The 20,051-nt window shown below is 42.0% G+C and overlaps 1 protein-coding gene across 4 annotated transcripts in view; it reads left to right on the top strand.

Annotated features, from left to right (window-relative positions):
• Positions 1-20,051, top strand: part of LOC139766048 (uncharacterized) — a 191,185-nt gene that overhangs the window by 23,079 nt on the left and 148,055 nt on the right. For all 4 annotated transcript variants that reach the window (XM_071694191.1, XM_071694189.1, XM_071694190.1 and 1 more), the window contains exon 2: positions 13,535-13,709. In XM_071694191.1, the coding sequence (XP_071550292.1) occupies positions 13,543-13,709 (167 nt within the window). In that variant the 5' untranslated portion in view covers positions 13,535-13,542. The remainder of the gene's footprint in view (positions 1-13,534; positions 13,710-20,051) is intronic.

Below are 20,051 nucleotides of genomic sequence, written 5' to 3'. Positions count from 1 at the left end.
AGTCTTTTAGTTCTACCTTGTAGTGATAATTTTGCATTATTCCCTGTTTGCTCAAATCCTTTAATGTAAATGTAACCTTCTGCAATAACATTACTATAAAGAATTTTTTTTTTTTTTTTTTTTTTCTTTTTTTTTGCTTTGTCGCTGTCTCCCGCGTTTGCGAGGTAGCGCAAGGAAACAGACGAAAGAAAATGGCCCAACCCACCCCCATACACATGTATATACATACGTCCACACACGCAAATATACATACCTACGCAGCTTTCCATGGTTTACCCCAGACGCTTCACATGCCTTGATTCAATCCACTGACAGCACGTCGACCCCGGTATACCTCATCGCTCCAATTCACTGTATTCCTTGCCCTCCTTTCACCCTCCTGCATGTTCAGGCCCCAATCACACAAAATCTTTTTCACTCCATCTTTCCACCTCCAATTTGGTCTCCCTCTTCTCCTCGTTCCCTCCACCTCCGACACATATATCCTCTTGGTCAATCTTTCCTCACTCATTCTCTCCATGTGCCCAAACCATTTCAAAACACCCTCTTCTGCTCTCTCAACCACGCTCTTTTTATTTCCACACATCTCTCTTACCCTTACGTTACTTACTCGATCAAACCACCTCACACCACACATTGTCCTCAAACATCTCATTTCCAGCACATCCATCCTCCTGCGCACCACTCTATCCATAGCCCACGCCTCGCAACCATACAACATTGTTGGAACCACTATTCCTTCAAACATACCCATTTTTGCTTTCCGAGATAATGTTCTCGACTTCCACACATTCTTCAAGGCTCCCAGAATTTTCGCCCCCTCCCCCATCCTATGATCCACTTCCGCTTCCATGGTTCCATCCGCTGCCAGATCCACTCCCAGATATCTAAAACACTTTACTTCCTCCAGTTTTTCTCCATTCAAACTTACCTCCCAATTGACTTGACCCTCAACCCTACTGTACCTAATAACCTTGCTCTTATTCACATTTACTCATAACTTTCTTATTTCACACACTTTACCAAACTCAGTCACCAGCTTCTGCAGTTTCTCACATGAATCAGCCACCAGTGCTGTATCATCAGCGAACAACAACTGACTCACTTCCCAAGCTCTCTCATCCCCAACAGACTTCATACTTGCCCCTCTTTCCAAAACTCTTGCATTCACCTCCCTAACAACCCCATCCATAAACAAATTAAACAACCATGGAGACATCACACACACCCCTGCCGCAAACCTACATTCACTGTGAAACAATCACTTTCCTCTCTTCCTACACGTACACATGCCTTACATCCTCGATAAAAACTTTTCACTGCTTCTAACATCTTGCCTCCCACACCATATATTCTTAATACCTTCCACAGAGCATCTCTATCAACTCTATCATATGCCTTCTCCAGATCCATAAATGCTACATACAAATCCATTTGCTTTTCTAAGTATTTCTCACATACATTCTTCAAAGCAAACACCTGATCCACACATCCTCTACCACTTCTGAAACCACACTGATCTTCCCCAACCTGATGCTCTGTACATGCCTTCACCCTCTTAATCAATACCCTCCCATATAATTTACCAGGAATACTCAACAAACTTATACCTCTGTAATTTGAGCACTCACTCTTATCCCCTTTGCCTTTGTACAATGGCACTATGCACGCATTCCGCCAATCCTCAGGCACCTCACCATGAGTCATACATACATTAAATAACCTTACCAACCAGTCAACAATACAGTCACCCCCTTTTTTAATAAATTCCACTGCAATACCATCCAAACCCGCTGCCTTGCCGGCTTTCATCTTCCGCAAAGCTTTTACTACCTCTTCTCTGTTTACCAAATCATTTTCCCTAACCCTCTCACTTTGCACACCACCTCGACCAAAACACCCTATATCTGCCACTCTATCATCAAACACATTCAACAAACCTTCAAAATACTCACTCCATCTCCTTCTCACATCACCACTACTTGTTATCACCTCCCCATTTGCGCCCTTCACTGAAGTTCCCATTTGCTCCCTTGTTTTATGCACTTTATTTACCTCCTTCCAGAACATCTTATTATTCTCCCTAAAATTTAATGATACTCTCTCACCCCAACTCTCATTTGCCCTTTTTTTCACCTCTTGCACCTTTCTCTTGACCTCCTGTCTCTTTCTTTTATACATCTCCCACTCAATTGCATTTTTTCCCTGCAAAAATCGTCCAAATGCCTCTCTCTTCTCTTTCACTAATACTCTTACTTCTTCATCCCACCACTCACTACCTTTTCTAATCAACCCATCTCCCACTCTTCTCATGCCACAAGCATCTTTTGCGCAATCCGTCACTGATTCCCTAAATACATCCCATTCCTCCCCCACTCCCCTTACTTCCATTGTTCTCACCTTTTCCCATTCTGTACTCAGTCTCTCCTGGTACTTCCTCACACAAGTCTCCTTCCCAAGCTCACTTACTCTCACCACCCTCTTCACCCCAGCATTCACTCTTCTTTTCTGAAAACCCCTACAAATCTTCACCTTAGCCTCCACAAGATAATGATCAGACATCCCTCCAGTTGCACCTCTCAGCACATTAACATCCAAAAGTCTCTCTTTCACGTGCCTGTCAATTAACACGTAATCAAATAACGCTCTGTGGCCATCTCTCCTACTTACATAAGTATACTTATATATATCTCGCTTTTTAAACCAGGTATTTCCAATCATCAGTCCTTTTTCAGCACATAAATCTACAAGCTCTTCACCATATCTTAATCAAAAACTCACCAGAAAATTGTGAAGACTGTGTTTACAGGGTACCCTGTAAAAACTTTTATGTAGGGCAGACTGGTAAGGATCTTCATGTTAGACTTAAGCAACATAATTATAGTATAAGAACAGGGCAAGAATCAAATTCTTTGTTTAATCATGTTAAAAATTATGGCCATTGTATTGATTGGTGTAATGCTAATTCAGTTATTAATTGTAAAGCCTTTACCACAAGAAATGTAATGTAATCATCTATTGTCGAATACACAAAGAATTGTAACATTGATTTTGCTGAAGGTCTATACGAACTTGATAGCTTTGATATAGACAAAATTTGTAAGCAGTTCCCTTTCCTGTCCACATAATAACGATTATATGACAGGAAAGTGATTGGTTCTCAGTGAATGTAGGTTTGCAGCAGGGGTGTATGATGTCTCCATGGTTGTTTAATTTGTTTATGGATGGGGTTGTTAGGGAGGTGAATGCAAGAGTTTTGGAAAGAGGGGCAAGTATGAAGTCTGTTGTGGATGAGAGAGCTTGGGAAGTGAGTCAGTTGTTTTTTGCTGATGATACAGCGCTGGTGGCTGATTCATGTGAGAAACTGCAGAAGCTGGTGACTGAGTTTGGTAAAGTGTGTGGAAGAAGGTTAAGAGTAAATGTGAATAAGAGCAAGGTTATTAGGTACAGTAGGGTTGAGGGTCAAGTCAATTAGGAGGTAAGTTTGAATGGAGAAAAACTGGAGGAAGTAAAGTGTTTTAGATATCTGGGAGTGGATCTGGCAGCGGATGAAACCATGGAAGCGGAAGTGAATCATAGGGTGGGGGAGGGGGCGAAAATCCTGGGAGCCTTGAAGAATGTTTGGAAGTCGAGAACATTATCTCGGAAAGCAAAAATGGTTATGTTTGAAGGAATAGTGGTTCCAACAATGTTGTATGGCTGCGAGGCGTGGGCTATGGATAGAGTTGTGCGCAGGAGGGTGGATGTGCTGGAAATGAGATGTTTGAGGACAATGTGTGGTGTGAGGTGGTTTGATCGAGTAAGTAATGTAAGGGTAAGAGAAATTTGTGGAAATAAAAAGAGCATGGTTGAGAGAGCAGAGGGTGTTTTGAAATGGTTTGGGCACATGGAGAGAATGAGTGAGGAAAGATTGACCAAGAGGATATATGTGTCAGAGGTGGAGGGAACGAGGAGAAGAGGGAGACCAAATTGGAGGTGGAAAGATGGAGTGAAAAAGATTTTGAGTGATCGGGGCCTGAACATGCAGGAAGGTGAAAGGCGGGCAAGGAATAGAGTGAATTGGATCGATGTGGTATACCTGGGGTCGACGTGCTGTCAGTGGATTGAATCAGGACATGTGAAGCGTCTGGGGTAATCCATGGAAAGTTCTGTGGGGCCTGGATTTGGAAAGGAAGCTGTGGTTTCGGTGCATTATTGCATGACATCTAGAGACTGAGTGTGAACGAATGGGGCCTTTGTTGTCGTTTCCTTGTATTTCAATTTCTAGAAGGGGAAACAGAACAAGGAGTCAAGTGGCGAGTGCTTATTCTCCTCGAAGGCTCAGATTGGGGTGTCTGAATGTGTGTGGATGTAATCAAGAGAAGAAGGGAGAGATAGGTATTATGTTTGAACAAAGAAACCTGGATGTTCTGGCTCTGAGTGAAAGGAAGCTCAAGGGTAAAACCGAAAGTGGATTGAGAGAGATGGGTGATTATTGGTGCTTATGCACCTGATCAAGAGAAGAAAGATCATGATAGGGAAGTGTTTTCGGAGCAGCTGAGTGGGTGTGTCATCAGCAGATACATGAGATTGGGTTTTAGTGATGGGTGAATTAAATGCATAGGTGAGTAATGTGGCAGTTGAGGGTATAATTGGTGTTCATAGGGTATTCAATGTTGTGAATGGAAATGGAGAAGAGCTTGTGGATTTGTATGCTGAAAAAAGACCGGTGATTGGGAATCCCTGGTTTAAAAAGAGAGATTTATGTAAGTATATGTATGTGAGTAGGAGAGATGCTCGAAGGGTATTATTGGATTGTGTTAATTCATAACCATGCAAAAGAGAGACTTTTAGATATTAATGTGCTGAGAGGGGCAGCTGGAGGGATGTCTGATCACTATCTTGTGGAGGCAAAGGCAAAGATTTGTAGAGGTTTTCATAAAAGAAAAGAGAATGTTGTGGTTAGGAGAATGGTGAGAATAAGTGAGCTTGGAAAGGAGACTTGTGAGAGGAAGTACCAGGAGAGATTGGGTGTAGAATAGCAAAAGGTGAGAGCAAATGACATGAGGGGAGTGGGTGAGGAATAGGATGCATTGAGAAAAGTAGTGATGGCATGTACAAAAGATGCATGTGGCATGAGAAAGATGGGTAGAGTAGAAAGGGTAGTGAGTGGTGGGATGAAGAAGTAAAGTTGTTAGTGAAAGTGGATGGAGAGAGATGGGTGATTATAGGTGCATATGCACCTGGGCATGAGAAGAAAGATCATGAGAGGCAAGTGTTTTGGGAGCAGCTGAGTGAGTGTGTTTGTAGTTTTGATGCACGAGACCGGGTTATAGTGAGAGGTGATTTGAATGCAAAGGTGAGTAATGTGGCAGTTGAGGGAATAATTGGTGTACATGGGGTGTTCAGTGCTGTAAATGGAAATCTTGAAGAGCTTGTAGATTTATGTGTTGAAAAAGGACTGGTAATTGGGAATAACCAGTTTAAAAAGAGAGATATACATAAGTATACGTATGTAAGTGGGAGAGATGGCCAGAGAGCGTTATTGGATTATGTGTTAATTGATAGGCATGTGAAAGAGAGACTTTTGGATGTCAATGTGCTGAGAGGTGCAACTGGAGGGATATCTGATCATTATCTTGTGGAGGCGAGGGTGAAGATTTGTAGAGGTTTTCAGAAAAGAAGAGAGAATGTTGGGGTTAAGAGAGTGGTGAGAGTAAGTGAGCTTGGGAAGGAGACTTGTGTGAGGAAGTACCAGGAGAGACTGAGTACAGAATGGAAAAGGTGAGAACAAAGGAGGTAAGGGGAGTGGGAGAGGAATGGGATGTATTTAGGGAAGCAGTGATGGCTTCTGCAAAAGATACTTGTGGCATGAGAAGCATGGGAGGTGGGGAGATTAGAAAGGGTACTGAGTGGTGGGATGAAGTAATATTATTAGTGAAAGATAAGAGAGAGGCATTTGGACGATTTTTGCAGGGAAATAATGCAAATGTCTGGGAGATGTATAAAAGAAAAAGGCAGGAGGTCAAGAGGAAGGTGCAAGAGGTGAAAAAGAGGGCAAATAAGAGTTGGGGGTGGAAGAGTATCATTAAATTCTAGGAAGAATAAAAACATGTTTTGGAAGGAAGTAAATAAAGTGCGAAAGCCAAGGGAACAAATGGGAACATCAGTGAAGGGGGCTAATGGGGAGGTGATAACAGGTAGTGGTGATATGAGAAGGAGATGGAGTGAGTATTTTGAAGGTTTGTTGAATGTGTTTGATGATAGAGTGGCAGATAAAGGGTGTTTTGGTTGAGGTGGTGTGCAAAGTGAGAGGGTTAGGGAGAACAATTTGGTAAGCTGAGAAGAGGTAGTAAAAACTTTGCAGAAGATGAAAGCTGGCAAGGCACCTGGTTTGGATGGTATTGCAGTGGAATTGTTGACTGGTAGGTAAGATTATTTAATGTATGTATGACTCATGGCGAGGTGCCTGAGGATTGGCGGAATGCTTGCATAGTGCCATTGTACAAAGGCAAAGGGGATAAAAGTGAATGCTAAAATTACAGAGGTATAACTTTGTTGAGTACTCCTGGGAGGGTATTGATTAAGAGGGTGAAGGCATGTACAGAGCATCAGATTGGGGAAGAGCAGTGTGGTTTCAGAAGTGGTAGAGGATGTGTGGATCAGGTGTTTGCTTTGAAGAATGTATTTGAGAAATGCTTAGAAAAGCAAATGGATTTGTATGTAGTATTTATGAATCTGGAGAAGGCATATGATAGAGTTGATAGAGATGCTCTGTGGAAGATACTAAGAATATATGGTGTGGGAGGCAAGTTGTTAGAAGCAGTGAGAAGTTTTTATCAAGGATGAAAGGCATGTGTATGTGTAGGAAGAGAGGAAAGTGATTGGTTCTCAGTGAATGTTGGTTGGCAGCAGGGGTGCGTGATGTCTCCATGGTTTTTTAATTTGTTCATGGATGGGGTTGTTAGGGAGGTGAATGCAAGAGTTTTGGAAAGAGGGGCAAGCTTGCAGTCTGTTGTGAATGAGAGAGCTTGGGAAGTGAGTCAGTTTTTGTTTGCTGCAGAAACTGGTGACTGAGTTTGGTAAAGTGTGTGAAAGAAGAAAGCTGAGAGTAAATGTGAATAAGAGCAAGGTTATTAGGTATAGTAGAGTTGGGGGATAAGTCAATTGGGAGGTAAGTTTGAATGGAGAAAAACTTGAGGAATTGAAGTGTTTTAGATATCTGGGAGTGGATTTGGTAGCAAATGGAACCATGGAAGCAGAAGTGAATCATACGGTGGGGGAGGGGGCAAAAGTTCTGGGAGCGTTGAAAAATGTGTGGAAGTTGAGAACGTTATCTTGGAAAGCAAAAATGGGTATATTTGAAGGAATAGTGGTTCTAACAATGTTATATGGTTGCGAGGCATGGGCTATAGATAGAGTTGTGCGGAGGAGGGTGGATGTGCTGGAAATGAGATGTTTGATGACAATATGTGGTGTATATACATTATACATTATACATTATCGATATACATTATCTCCATGTGACCAAACCATTTCAAAACACCCTCTTCTGCTCTCTCAACCACACTCTTTTTATTTCCACACATCTCTCATACCCTTACATTACTTACTCGATCAAACCACCTCACACCACATATTGTCCTCAAACATCTCATTTCCTGCACATCCACCCTCTTGTGCACAACTCTATCCATAGCCCACGCCTCGCAGCCATACAACATTGTTGGAACCCCTATTCCTTCAGACATACCCATTTTTGCTTTCCGAGATAATGTTCTTGACTTCCAAACATTCTTCAATGCTCCCAGAATTTTCGCCCCCTCCCCCACCCTATGATTCACTTCCGCTTCCATGGTTCCATCTGCTGCCAGATCCACTCCCAGATATCTAAAACACTTTACCTCCTCCAGTTTTTCTCCATTCAAACTTACCTCCCAATTGACTTGACCCTCAACCCTACTGTACCTAATAACCTTCCTCTTTTTCACATTTACTCTTAACTTTCTTCTTTCACACACTTTACCAAACTCAGTCACCAGCTTCTGCAGTTTCCACCAAATTGGAGGTGGAAAGATGGAGTGAAAAAGATTTTGAGTGATTGGGGCCTGAACATGCAGGAGGGTGAAAGGCGTGCAAGGAATAGAGTGAATTGGAATGATGTGGTATACCAGGGTCGACGTGCTGTCAACGGATTGAACCAGGGCATGTGAAGCGTCTGGGGTAAACCATGGAAAGTTCTGTGGGGCCTGGATGTGGAAAGGCAGCTGTGGTTTCAGTGCATTATTACATGACAGCTAGAGACTGAGTGTGAACAAATGAGGCCTTTGTTGTCTTTTCCTAGCGCTACCTCGCACACTTGAGGGGGGAGGGGGATGTTATTCCATGTGTGGCGAGATGGCGATGGGAATGAATAAAGGCAGACAGTATGAATTATGTACATGTGTATATATGTATATGTCTGTGTGTGTGTATATATTTGTGTACATTGAAATGTATAGGTATGTATATTTGCGTGTGTGGACGTGTATGTATATACATGTATATATATATATATATATATATATATATATATATATATATATATATATATATATATATATATATATATATATATATATATATGAATATTTTTTTTTTTTTTCCAAAAGAAGGAACAGAGAACGAGGCCAGGTGAGGATATTCCCTCAGAGGCCCAGTCCTGTGTTCTTAACGCTACCTTGTTAACGCGGGAAATGGCGAATAGTATGAAAGAAAGAAAGAAAAGAAATTTTTATTATTATTATTATTTTGCTTTGTCGCTGTCTCTCGCGTTAGCGAGGTAGCGCAAGGAAAAAGACGAAAGAATGGCCCAACCCACCCACATACACATGTATATACATACACATCCACACATGCAAATATACATACCTATACATCTCAATGTACACATATATATACACACACAGACATATACATATATACACATGTACATAATTCATACTGTCTGCCATTATTTATTCCCTTCGCCATCCCACCACATGGAATAAGAACCCCCCCCCCTCATGTGTGCAAGGTAGCGCTAGGAAAAGACAACAAAGGCCCCATTCGTTCACACTCAGTCTCTAGCTGTCATGTAATAATGCACCGAAACCACAGCTCCCTTTCCACATCCAGGCCCCACAGAACTTTCCATGGTTTACCCCAGACGCTTCACATGCCCTGGTTCAATCCATTGACGGCACATCGACCCCGGTATACCACATTGTTATAATTCACTTTATTCCTTGCATGCCTTTCACCCTCCTGCATGTGCAGGCCCCGATCACTCAAGATCTTTTTCACTCCATCTTTCCACCTCCAATTTGGTCTCCCACCTCTCCTCGTTCCCTCCACCTCTCTGACACATATATCCTCTTGGTCAATCTTTCCTCACTCATTCTCTCCATGTGCCCAAACCATTTCAAAACACCCTCTTCTGCTCTCTCAACCACGCTCTTTTTATTTCCACACATCTCTCTTACCCATACATTACTTACTCGATCAAACCACCTCACACCACACATTGTCCCCAAACATCTCATTTCCAGCACATCCACCCTTCTGCGCACAACTCTATCCATAGCCCACGCCTCGCAGCCATACAACATTGTTGGAACCACTATTCCATCAAACATACCCATTTTTGCTTTCCGAGATAATTTTTCGACTTCCAAACATTCTTCAAGGCTCTCAGAATTTTCGCCCCCTCCCCCACCCTATGATTCACTTCCACTTCCATGGTTCCATCCGCTGCCACATCCACTCCCAGATATCTAAAACACTTTACTTCCTCCAGTTTTTCTCCATTCAAACTTATCTCCCAATTGACTTGACCCTCAACCCTACTGCACCTAATAACCTTGCTCTTATTCACATTTACTCTTAACTTTCTTCTTTCACACACTTTACCAAACTCAGTCACCAGCTTCTGCAGTTTCTCACATGAATCAACCACCAGCGCTGTATCATCAGCGAACAACAACTGACTCACTTCCCAAGCTCTCTCATCCACAACAGACTGCATACTTGACCCTCTTTCCAAAACTCTTGCATTCACCTCCCTAACAACCCCATCCATAAACAAATTAAACAACCATGGAGACATCACACACCCCTGCCGCAAGCCTACATTCACTGAGAACCAATCACGTTCCTCTCTTCCTACACGTACACATGCCTTACATCCTCGATAAAAACTTATATATATACACTTATATTCTGAGTACAGAATGGAAAAAGGTGAGAACAATGGAAGTAAGGGGAGTGGGGGAGGAATGGGATGTATTTAGGGAAACAGTGATGGATTGCGCAAAAGATGCTTGTGGCATGAGAAGAGTGGGAGGTGGGTTGATTAGAAAGGGTAGTGAGTGGTGGGATGAAGAAGTAAGAGTATTAGTGAAAGAGAAGAGAGAGGCATTTGGACGATTTTTGCAGGGAAAAAAATGCAATTGAGTGGGAGATGTATAAAAGAAAGAGACAGGAGGTCAAGAGAAAGGTGCAAGAGGTGAAAAAAAGGGCAAATGAGAGTTGGGGTGAGAGAGTATCATTAAATTTTAGGGAGAATAAAAAGATGTTCTGGAAGGAGGTAAATAAAGTGCGTAAGACAAGGGAGCAAATGGGAACTTCAGTGAAGGGTGCAAATGGGGAGGTGATAACAAGTAGTGGTGATGTGAGGAGATGGAGTGAGTATTTTGAAAGTTTGTTTTATGTGTTTGATGATAGAGTGGCAGATATAGGGTGTTTTGGTCGAGGTGGTTGCAAAGTGAGAGGGTTAGGGAAAATGATTTGGTAAACAGAGAAGAGGTAGTAAAAGCTTTGCGGAAGATGAAAGCCGGCAAGGCAGCAGGTTTGGATGGTATTGCAGTGGAATTTATTAAGAAAGGGGGTGACTGTACTGTTGACTGGTTGGTAAGGTTATTTAATGTATGTATGACTCATGGTGAGGTACCTGAGGATTGGTGGAATGCGTGCATAGTGCCATTGTACAAAGGCAAAGGGGATAAGAGTGAGTGCTCAAATTACAGAGGTATAAGTTTGTTGAGTATTCCTGGTAAATTATATGGGAGGGTATTGATTGAGAGGGTGAAGGCATGTACAGAGCATCAGATTGGGGAAGAGCAGTGTGGTTTCAGAAGTGGTAGAGGATGTGTGGATCAGGTGTTTGCTTTGAAGAATGTATGTGAGATATACTTAGAAAAGCAAATGGATTTGTATGTAGCATTTATGGATCTGGAGAAGGCTTATGATAGAGTTGATAGAGATGCTCTGTGGAAGGTATTAAGAATATATGGTGTGGGAGGCAAGTTGTTAGAAGCAGTGAAAAGTTTTTATCGAGGATGTAAGGCATGTGTATGTGTAGGAAGAGAGGAACGTGATTGGTTCTCAGTGAATGTAGGTTTGTGGCAGGGGTGTGTGATGTCTCCATGGTTGTTTAATTTGTTTATGGATGGGGTTGTTAGGGAGGTGAATGCAAGAGTTTTGGAAAGAGGGGCAAGTATGAAGTCTGTTGGGGATGAGAGAGCTTGGGAAGTGAGTCAGTTGTTGTTCGCTGATGATACAGCGCTGGTGGCTGATTCATGCGAGAAACTGCAGAAGCTGGTGACTGAGTTTGGTAAAGTGTGTGAAAGAAGAAAGTTAAGAGTAAATGTGAATAAGAGCAAGGTTATTAGGTACAGTAGGGTTGAGGGTCAAGTCAATTGGGAGGTGAGTTTGAATGGAGAAAAACTGGAGGAAGTGAAGTGTTTTAGATATCTGGGAGTGGATCTGGCAGCGGATGGAACCATGGAAGCGGAAGTGGATCATAGGGTGGGGGAGGGGGCGAAAATTCTGGGAGCCTTGAAGAATGTGTGGAAGTCGAGAACATTATCTCGGAAAGCAAAAATGGGTATGTTTGAAGGAATAGTGGTTCCAACAATGTTGTATGGTTGCGAGGCGTGGGCTATGGATAGAGTTGTGCGCAGGAGGATGGATGTGCTGGAAATGAGATGTTTGAGGACAATGTGTGGTGTGAGGTGGTTTGATCGAGTAAGTAACGTAAGGGTAAGAGAGATGTGTGGAAATAAAAAGAGCGTGGTTGAGAGAGCAGAAGAGGGTGTTTTGAAATGGTTTGGTCACATGGAGAGAATGAGTGAGGAAAGATTGACCAAGAGGATATATGTGTCGGAGGTGGGGGGAACGAGGAGAAGAGGGAGACCAAATTGGAGGTGGAAAGATGGAGTGAAAAAGATTTTGTGTGATCGGGGCCTGAACATGCAGGAGGGTGAAAGGAGGGCAAGGAATAGAGTGAATTGGAGCGATGTGGTATACCGGGGTTGACGTGCTGTCAGTGGATTGAATCAGGGCATGTGAAGTGTCTGGGGTAAACCATGGAAAGCTGTGTAGGTATGTATATTTGCGTGTGTGGACGTATGTATATACATGTGTGTGGGGGTGGGTTGGGCCATTTCTTTATTCTGTTTCCTTGCGCTACCTCGCAAACGCGGGAGACAGCGACAAAGCAAAAAAAAAAAATATATATATATATATATATACACATTATTAAAAAATTTTATTGCATATACTGAATAACTGATTATGGATAATGCATTTTTGTATACCAGAGAGTTTCGACTTGCTATAATCTTGAAAACAGTGATTAGGAAATTTTTGTAATATTTATTGGAATGTATTTTGTGAACTTTATGAGGTTTGTCTAGTTATATGTGCTGTGGCCTCTAACAGCTTTGTCTGCCAACAACCCAGCACAGGAGCTTGAACTTGGTCTGATTTATAATGAGATTATAACATCTCCAAAGACAGCATAAGGTAATCATAAGATAAAGTTAAACCCTTTTTATTTTTCTACTGTATAGTCCATAGTGTTTGTAATGGGTAGAGGCATTTTGTTAAACATTCATGAGACTGATGTTTACACATTTTAGTATTTGATGTGTTAAATGTTTCTATATTTTATAATCACATTTTGGAGTTTTCCCATGCCTTACATGTCAATAGGGAACTAGTTTTTAGTGTAAATTGGGAATCACATTGTCCATGATTTTCCAGCTGTGAATTATGATACACTTTACTGTCTGCTACAAGGAGTGTAATCTATGAGTTTGTTATTCCCTGTAGTTCAGATCCTAGACATAGTCACTGTGGGCTGTGAAGGATTTTTGCACACCTAACTGTAATTTTGCGTGTTCTAAAAGGTCTAACTAGTGCACAACAGCATTTGTTTTGGGAAAGCTTTATAGCCTTAAAGAGCATCATCATTTGTTTTGCCTCTGGTATTTGTGTGATGTCTACAGTACCTAATGTTATACTCAAAGCACCACACCTGCAGCACCCAGCAGCTCTCAGTATCATGCACACATACAGGATCTAACAACATATATTCAGGAGACGACGCCATACCTGCAACACCCTTATTGTCCAGCACACCTGCCTCTTCAACATTACACCTGCATCACTTGACACCATACCTGAAGTACTCGTCAACACACTTGCAATACCCAGTAACATACTTGCAGCTAATCATATTTGTTTTTTACAGGCTCAGCAATGACATGCAACAGAGAAAATATATGGGGACAAACGGTCTCCTTGACTTGCCCCCAGCCAACCAATTCGCCCGATGAACAGTATTGTTGTGGAAGCGAGGAAAATCGTTACTGCTGTAGCACCCCTTTTATGATTGATGAGGATGTTATCAAAGAATTGGCCGACAAGTAAGACTGGCTTTCTATATTTGGGATTTTTTCTTGTAAAACAAGATAACTTCAGAATATGTGGAAGGGTATTTCAAAGGGAAAATCTGAGAGTGGAAAGTAAGGGGGGCATTTATATTTATCTGACTGTCTTTATCTCTGACACCTGTTGCCTTTGGGAACTCCCTCAAGGGGGTGGCCATGGCATAAGTCTCCATAACTGGTAAACTCCAGTAATTTTTATCCTCAGTACTATAAGAAAAGTAGTTGATTTGTGTGTATCTTCAGGAATATATATATTTTTTTTTTTGATAGGTTTAGAATGTGTATCATACAGTGTTTTATGTAGTGCTCCAAAAATGATGGGTGTGAATTTTGAAGGTTCTTGATTTTTTCTTACAAAGATAAAACTGATGATAATTCCAGGCCTGAATTTTTTTTCTCCATCTAGAAATATTACAATTTTCTTATTTAGAAAGTACCATAACAAGGTTTTCTGATTCTCCCCAGGTAAATTCCTATGGTAACTTTATTAACACTTTTACTGTTTTGATACTTCCTTGGTTTAATTGATTTTTATATACTACATACATTCTTAAATTTTAAGGGATTGTAATAATGCTAATAAAGTAAATTAACATAGTTAAAGTAGATATAATGAAAATGTTGAAGTATCAAAAAGGAGACCATCTCATTTTATCTCTTAGAACTGAGTGTATATTAAGAGAGTGAGAAAATTGATTGTTGGGAATGGAACTTGGCTACACAAAGTCCTTGTGTATCATTCTCTAAGGCAACCATGTTCCATTTGAATGATGATAGTAGAACTCGGTTTACTGATCAAGATAGACATAAAGGAAATTGAAAGCTGATATGAATCATGTGAAAAGATGCTCTAGTAATTTCATTTCAACTTGCTTTATTAAGAAAAGAATGAAAGCTGGTATGAATCAAGTGAAAAGATGCTTCAGTAACTTCAACATCAGCTTAATTTATTGCTGTATATACCACAATTGATATTATACACTACAAGAAGTTGTATATGTGGAACATTATTGTTAGTTTTCATAGCTGTATGTCAGGTGAACATAAGTAAGTCTTGCAGCAAGGAGCACATATATTGCTTTCAGGCACTGAGACACTTGAAAGGTTGTGAAGGGGTCTTTTATTAACTAGGGAGTTTTACTTTAGAAAATTTCGTTAACCGTAGGCTCCTTGCTAATTTTCTCCTCCACCTCTTGACTCTTCATCCATCACATGGATTGTCTGCAGACAAAGGGAGTTAGTTTTGTTTCATCTTGGTAGTTTAGTAATGATTTCCAAATGGCCCAGAAGTGAGGCCAGCCAAACTTGTTTATTAGGAAATGGAAACTTGTTTTATACCCATCATAATTTCCTGCATTAATAAGTGTCCAAGCTGACCCATTGTTTTAGGCTCCTTATAATTTCCTTTATTAATGAGTCTCTAAGCTGAAACATGTGTTCAGGGTCAGATAGAGGTTATGGAGGGGTCCAAAAGTTTTTTTTTTTTTTTCTCCAAAAGAAGGAACAGAGGGGGGCCAGGTGAGGATATTCCAAAAAAGGCCCAGTCCTCTGTTCTTAACGCTACCTCGCTAACGCGGGAAATGGCGAATAGTTTAAAAGAAAAGAAATATATATATATATATTTTTTTTTTTTTGCTGCTGTCTCCCGCGTTTGCGAGGTAGCACAAGGAAACAGACGAAAGAAATGGCCCAACTCACTCCCATACACATGTATATACATACCTACACAGCTTTCCATGGTTTACCCCAGACGCTTCACATGCCCTGATTCAATCCACTGACAGCACGTCCCCGGTATACCACATCGATCCAATTCACTCTATTCCTTGCCCTCCTTTCACCCTCCTGCATGTTCAGGCCCCGATCACACAAAATCTTTTTCACTCCATCTTTCCACCTCCAATTTGGTCTCCCACTTCTCGTTCCCTCCACCTCCGACACATACATCCTCTTGGTCAATCTTTCCTCACTCATTCTCTCCATGTGCCCAAACCATTTCAAAACACCCTCTTCTGCTCTCTCAACCACGCTCTTTTTATTTCCACACATCTCTCTTACCCTTACGTTACTTACTCGATCAAACCACCTCACACCACACATTGTCCTCAAACATCTCATTTCCAGCACATCCATCCTCCTGTGCACAACTCTATCCATAGCCCACGCCTCTCAACCATACAACATTGTTGGAACCACTATTCCTTCAAACATACCCATTTTTGCTTTCCGAGATAATGTTCTCGACTTCCACACATTCTTCAAGGCTCCCAGGATTTTCGCCCCCTCCCCCACCCTATGATCCACTTCCGCTTCCGTGGTTCCATCCGCTGCCAGATCCACTCCCAGATATCTAAAACACTACTTCCTCCAGTTTTTCTCCATTCAAACTTACCTCCCAATTGACTTGACCCTCAACCCTACTGTACCTAATAACCTTGCTCTTATTCACATTTACTCTTAACTTTCTTCTTTCACACACTTTACCAAACTCAGTCACCAGCTTCTGCAGTTTCTCACATGAATCAGCCACCAGCGCTGTATCATCAGTGAACAACAACTGACTCACTTCCCAAGCACTCTCATCCCCAACAGACTTCATACTTGCCCCTCTTTCCAAAACTCTTGCATTCACCTCCCTAACAACCCCATCCATAAACAAATTAAACGACCATGGAGACATCACACACCCCTGCCGCAAACCTACATTCACTGAGAACCAATCACTTTCCTCTCTTCCTACACGTACACATGCCTTACATCCTCGATAAAAACTTTTCACTGCTTCTAACAACTTGCCTCCCACACCATATATTCTAATACCTTCCACAGAGCATCTCTATCAACTCTATCATATGCCTTCTCCAGATCCATAAATGCTACATACAAATCCATTTGCTTTTCTAAGTATTTCTCACATACATTCTTCAAAGCAAACACCTGATCCAAACATCCTCTACCAGTTCTGAAACCACACTGCTCTTCCCCAATCTGATGCTCTGTACATGCCTTCACCCTCTCAATCAATATCCTCCCATATAATTTACCAGGAATACTCAACAAACTCATACCTCTGTAATTTGAGCACTCACTCTTATCCCCTTTGCCTTTGTACAATGGCACTATGCACGCATTCCGCCAATCCTCAGGCACCTCACCATGAGTCATACATACATTAAATAACCTTACCAACCAGCCAATAATACAGTCACCCCCTTTTTTAATAAAATCCACTGCAATACCGTCCAAACCTGCTGCCTTGCCGGCTTTCATCTTCCGCAAAGCTTTTACTACCTCTTCTCTGTTTACCAAATCATTTTCCCTAACCCTTTCACTTTGCACACCACCTCGACCAAAACACCCTATATCTGCCACTCTATCATCAAACACATTCAACAAACCTTCAAAATACTCACTCCATCTCCTTCTCACATCACCACTACTTGTTATCACCTCCCCATTTGCGCCCTTCACTGAAGTTCCCATTTGCTCCCTTGTCTTACGCACTTTATTTACCTCCTTCCAGAACACCTTTTTATTCTCCCTAAAATTTAATGATACTCTCTCACCCCAACTCTCATTTGCCCTCTTTTTCACCTCTTGCACCTTTCTCTTGACCTCCTGTCTCTTTCTTTTATACATCTCCCACTCAATTGCATTTTTCCCTGCAAAAATTGTCCAAATGCCTCTCTCTTCTCTTTCACTAATAATCTTACTTCTTCATCCCACCACTCACTACCCTTTCTAATCAACCCACCTCCCACTCTTCTCATGCCACAAGCATCTATTGCGCAATCCATCACTGATTCCCTAAATACATCCCATTCCTCCCCCACTCCCCTTACTTCCATTGTTCTCACCTTTTTCCATTCTGTACTCAGTCTCTCCTGGTACTTCCTCACACAAGTCTCCTTCCCAAGCTCGCTTACTCTCACCACCCTCTTCACCCCAATATTCACTCTTCTTTTCTGAAAACCCATACAAATCTTCACCTTAGCCTCCACAAGATAATGATCAGACATCCCTCCAGTTGCACCTCTCAGCACATTAACATCCAAAAGTCTCTCTTTCGCGCGCCTGTCAATTAACACGTAATCCAATAACGCTCTCTGGCCATCTCTCCTACTTACATACGTATACTTATGTATATCTCGCTTTTTAAACCAGGTATTCCCAATCACCAGTCCTTTTTCAGCACATAAATCTACAAGCTCTTCACCATTTCCATTTACAACACTGAACGCCCTATGTATACCAAATATTCCCTCAACTGCCACATTACTCACATTGACATTCAAATCACCCATCACTATAACCCAGTCTCATGCATCAAAACCACTAACACACTCATTCAGCTGCTCCCAAAACACTTGCCTCTCATGATCTTTCTTCTCATGCCCAGGTGCATATGCATCAATAATCACCCATCTCTCTCCATCAACTTTCAGTTTTACCCATATTAATTGAGAATTTACTTTCTTACATTCTATCACATACTCCCACAACTCCTGTTTCAGGAGTACTGCTACTCCTTCCCTTGCTCTTGTCCTCTCACTAACCCCTGACTTTACTCCCAAGACATTCCCAAACCACTCTTCCCCTTTACCCTTGAGCTTCGTTTCACTCAGAGCCAAAACATCCAGGTTCCTTTCCTCAAACATACTACCTATCTCTCCTTTTTTCACATATTGGTTACATCCACACACATTTAGACACCCCAGTCTGAGCCTTCGAGGAGGATGAGCACTCCCCGCGTGACTCCTTCTTCTGTTTCCCATTTTAGAAAGTTAAAAAAATACAAGGTGGGGAGGATTTCTGGCCCCCCGCTCCCGTCCCCTCTAGTCGCTTTCTACGACACGCGAGGAATGCGTGGGAAGTATTCTTTCACCCCTATCCCCTGGGGGCCAGATGAGGATATTCCCTCAAAGGCCCAGTCCTCTGTTCTTAACGCTACCTTGCTAATGCGGGAAATGGCGAATAGTATGAAAGAAAGAAAAGAAGATATATATATACTTAGAAAAGCAAATGGATTTGTATGTAGCATTTATGGATCTGGAGAAGGCATATGATAGAGTTGATAGAGATGCTCTGTGGAAGGTATTAAGAATATATGGTGTGGGAGGAAAGTTGTTAGAAGCAGTGAAAAGTTTTTATCGAGGATGTAAGGCATGTGTACGTGTAGGAAGAGAGGAAAGTGATTGGTTCTCAGTGAATGTAGGTTTGCGGCAGGGGTGTGTGATGTCTCCATGGTTGTTTAATTTGTTTATGGATGGGGTTGTTAGGGAGGTAAATGCAAGAGTTTTGGAAAGAGGGGCAAGTATGAAGTCTGTTGGGGATGAGAGAGCTTGGGAAGTGAGTCAGTTGTTGTTCGCTGATGATACAGCGCTGGTGGCTGATTCATTTGTGAAACTGCAGAAGCTGGTGACTGAGTTTGGTAAAGTGTGTGGAAGAAGAAAGTTAAGAGTAAATGTGAATAAGAGCAAGGTTATTAGGTACAGTAGGGTTGAGGGTCAAGTCAATTGGGAGGTGAGTTTGAATGGAGAAAAACTGGAGGAAGTGAAGTGTTTTAGATATCTGGGAGTGGATCTGGCAGCGGATGGAACCATGGAAGCGGAAGTGGATCATAGGGTGGGGGAGGGGGCGAAAATTCTGGGGGCCTTGAAGAATGTGTGGAAGTTGAGAACATTATCTCGGAAAGCAAAAATGGGTATGTTTGAAGGAATAGTGGTTCCAACAATGTTGTATGGTTGCGAGGCGTGGGCTATGGATAGAGTTGTGCGCAGGAGGATGGATGTGCTGGAAATGAGATGTTTGAGGACAATGTGTGGTGTGAGATGGTTTGATCGAGTGAGTAACGTAAGGGTAAGAGAGATGTGTGGAAATAAAAAGAGCGTGGTTGAGAGAGCAGAAGAGGGTGTTTTGAAGTGGTTTGGGCACATGGAGAGGATGAGTGAGGAAAGATTGACCAAGAGGATATATGTGTCGGAGGTGGAGGGAACAAGGAGAAGAGAGAGACCAAATTGGAGGTGGAAAGATGGAGTGAAAAAGATTTTGTGTGATCGGGGCCTGAACATGCAGGAGGGTGAAAGGAGGGCAAGGAACAGAGTGAATTGGAGCGATGTGGTATACCGGGGTTGACGTGCTGTCAGTGGATTGAATCAAGGCATGTGAAGCGTCTGGGGTAAACCATGGAAAGCTGTGTAGGTATGTATATTTGCGTGTGTGGACGTATGTATATACATGTGTATGGGGGGGGTTGGGCCATTTCTTTCGTCTGTTTCCTTGCGCTACCTCGCAAACGCGGGAGACAGCGACAAAGTG

This window comes from Panulirus ornatus, chromosome 56, assembly GCF_036320965.1.
Source record: "Panulirus ornatus isolate Po-2019 chromosome 56, ASM3632096v1, whole genome shotgun sequence".
Lineage (NCBI taxonomy): Eukaryota > Metazoa > Arthropoda > Malacostraca > Decapoda > Palinuridae > Panulirus > Panulirus ornatus.
Note: the sequence above shows the minus strand (reverse complement) of the source record. Positions and strands in the feature narration are given on the sequence as shown.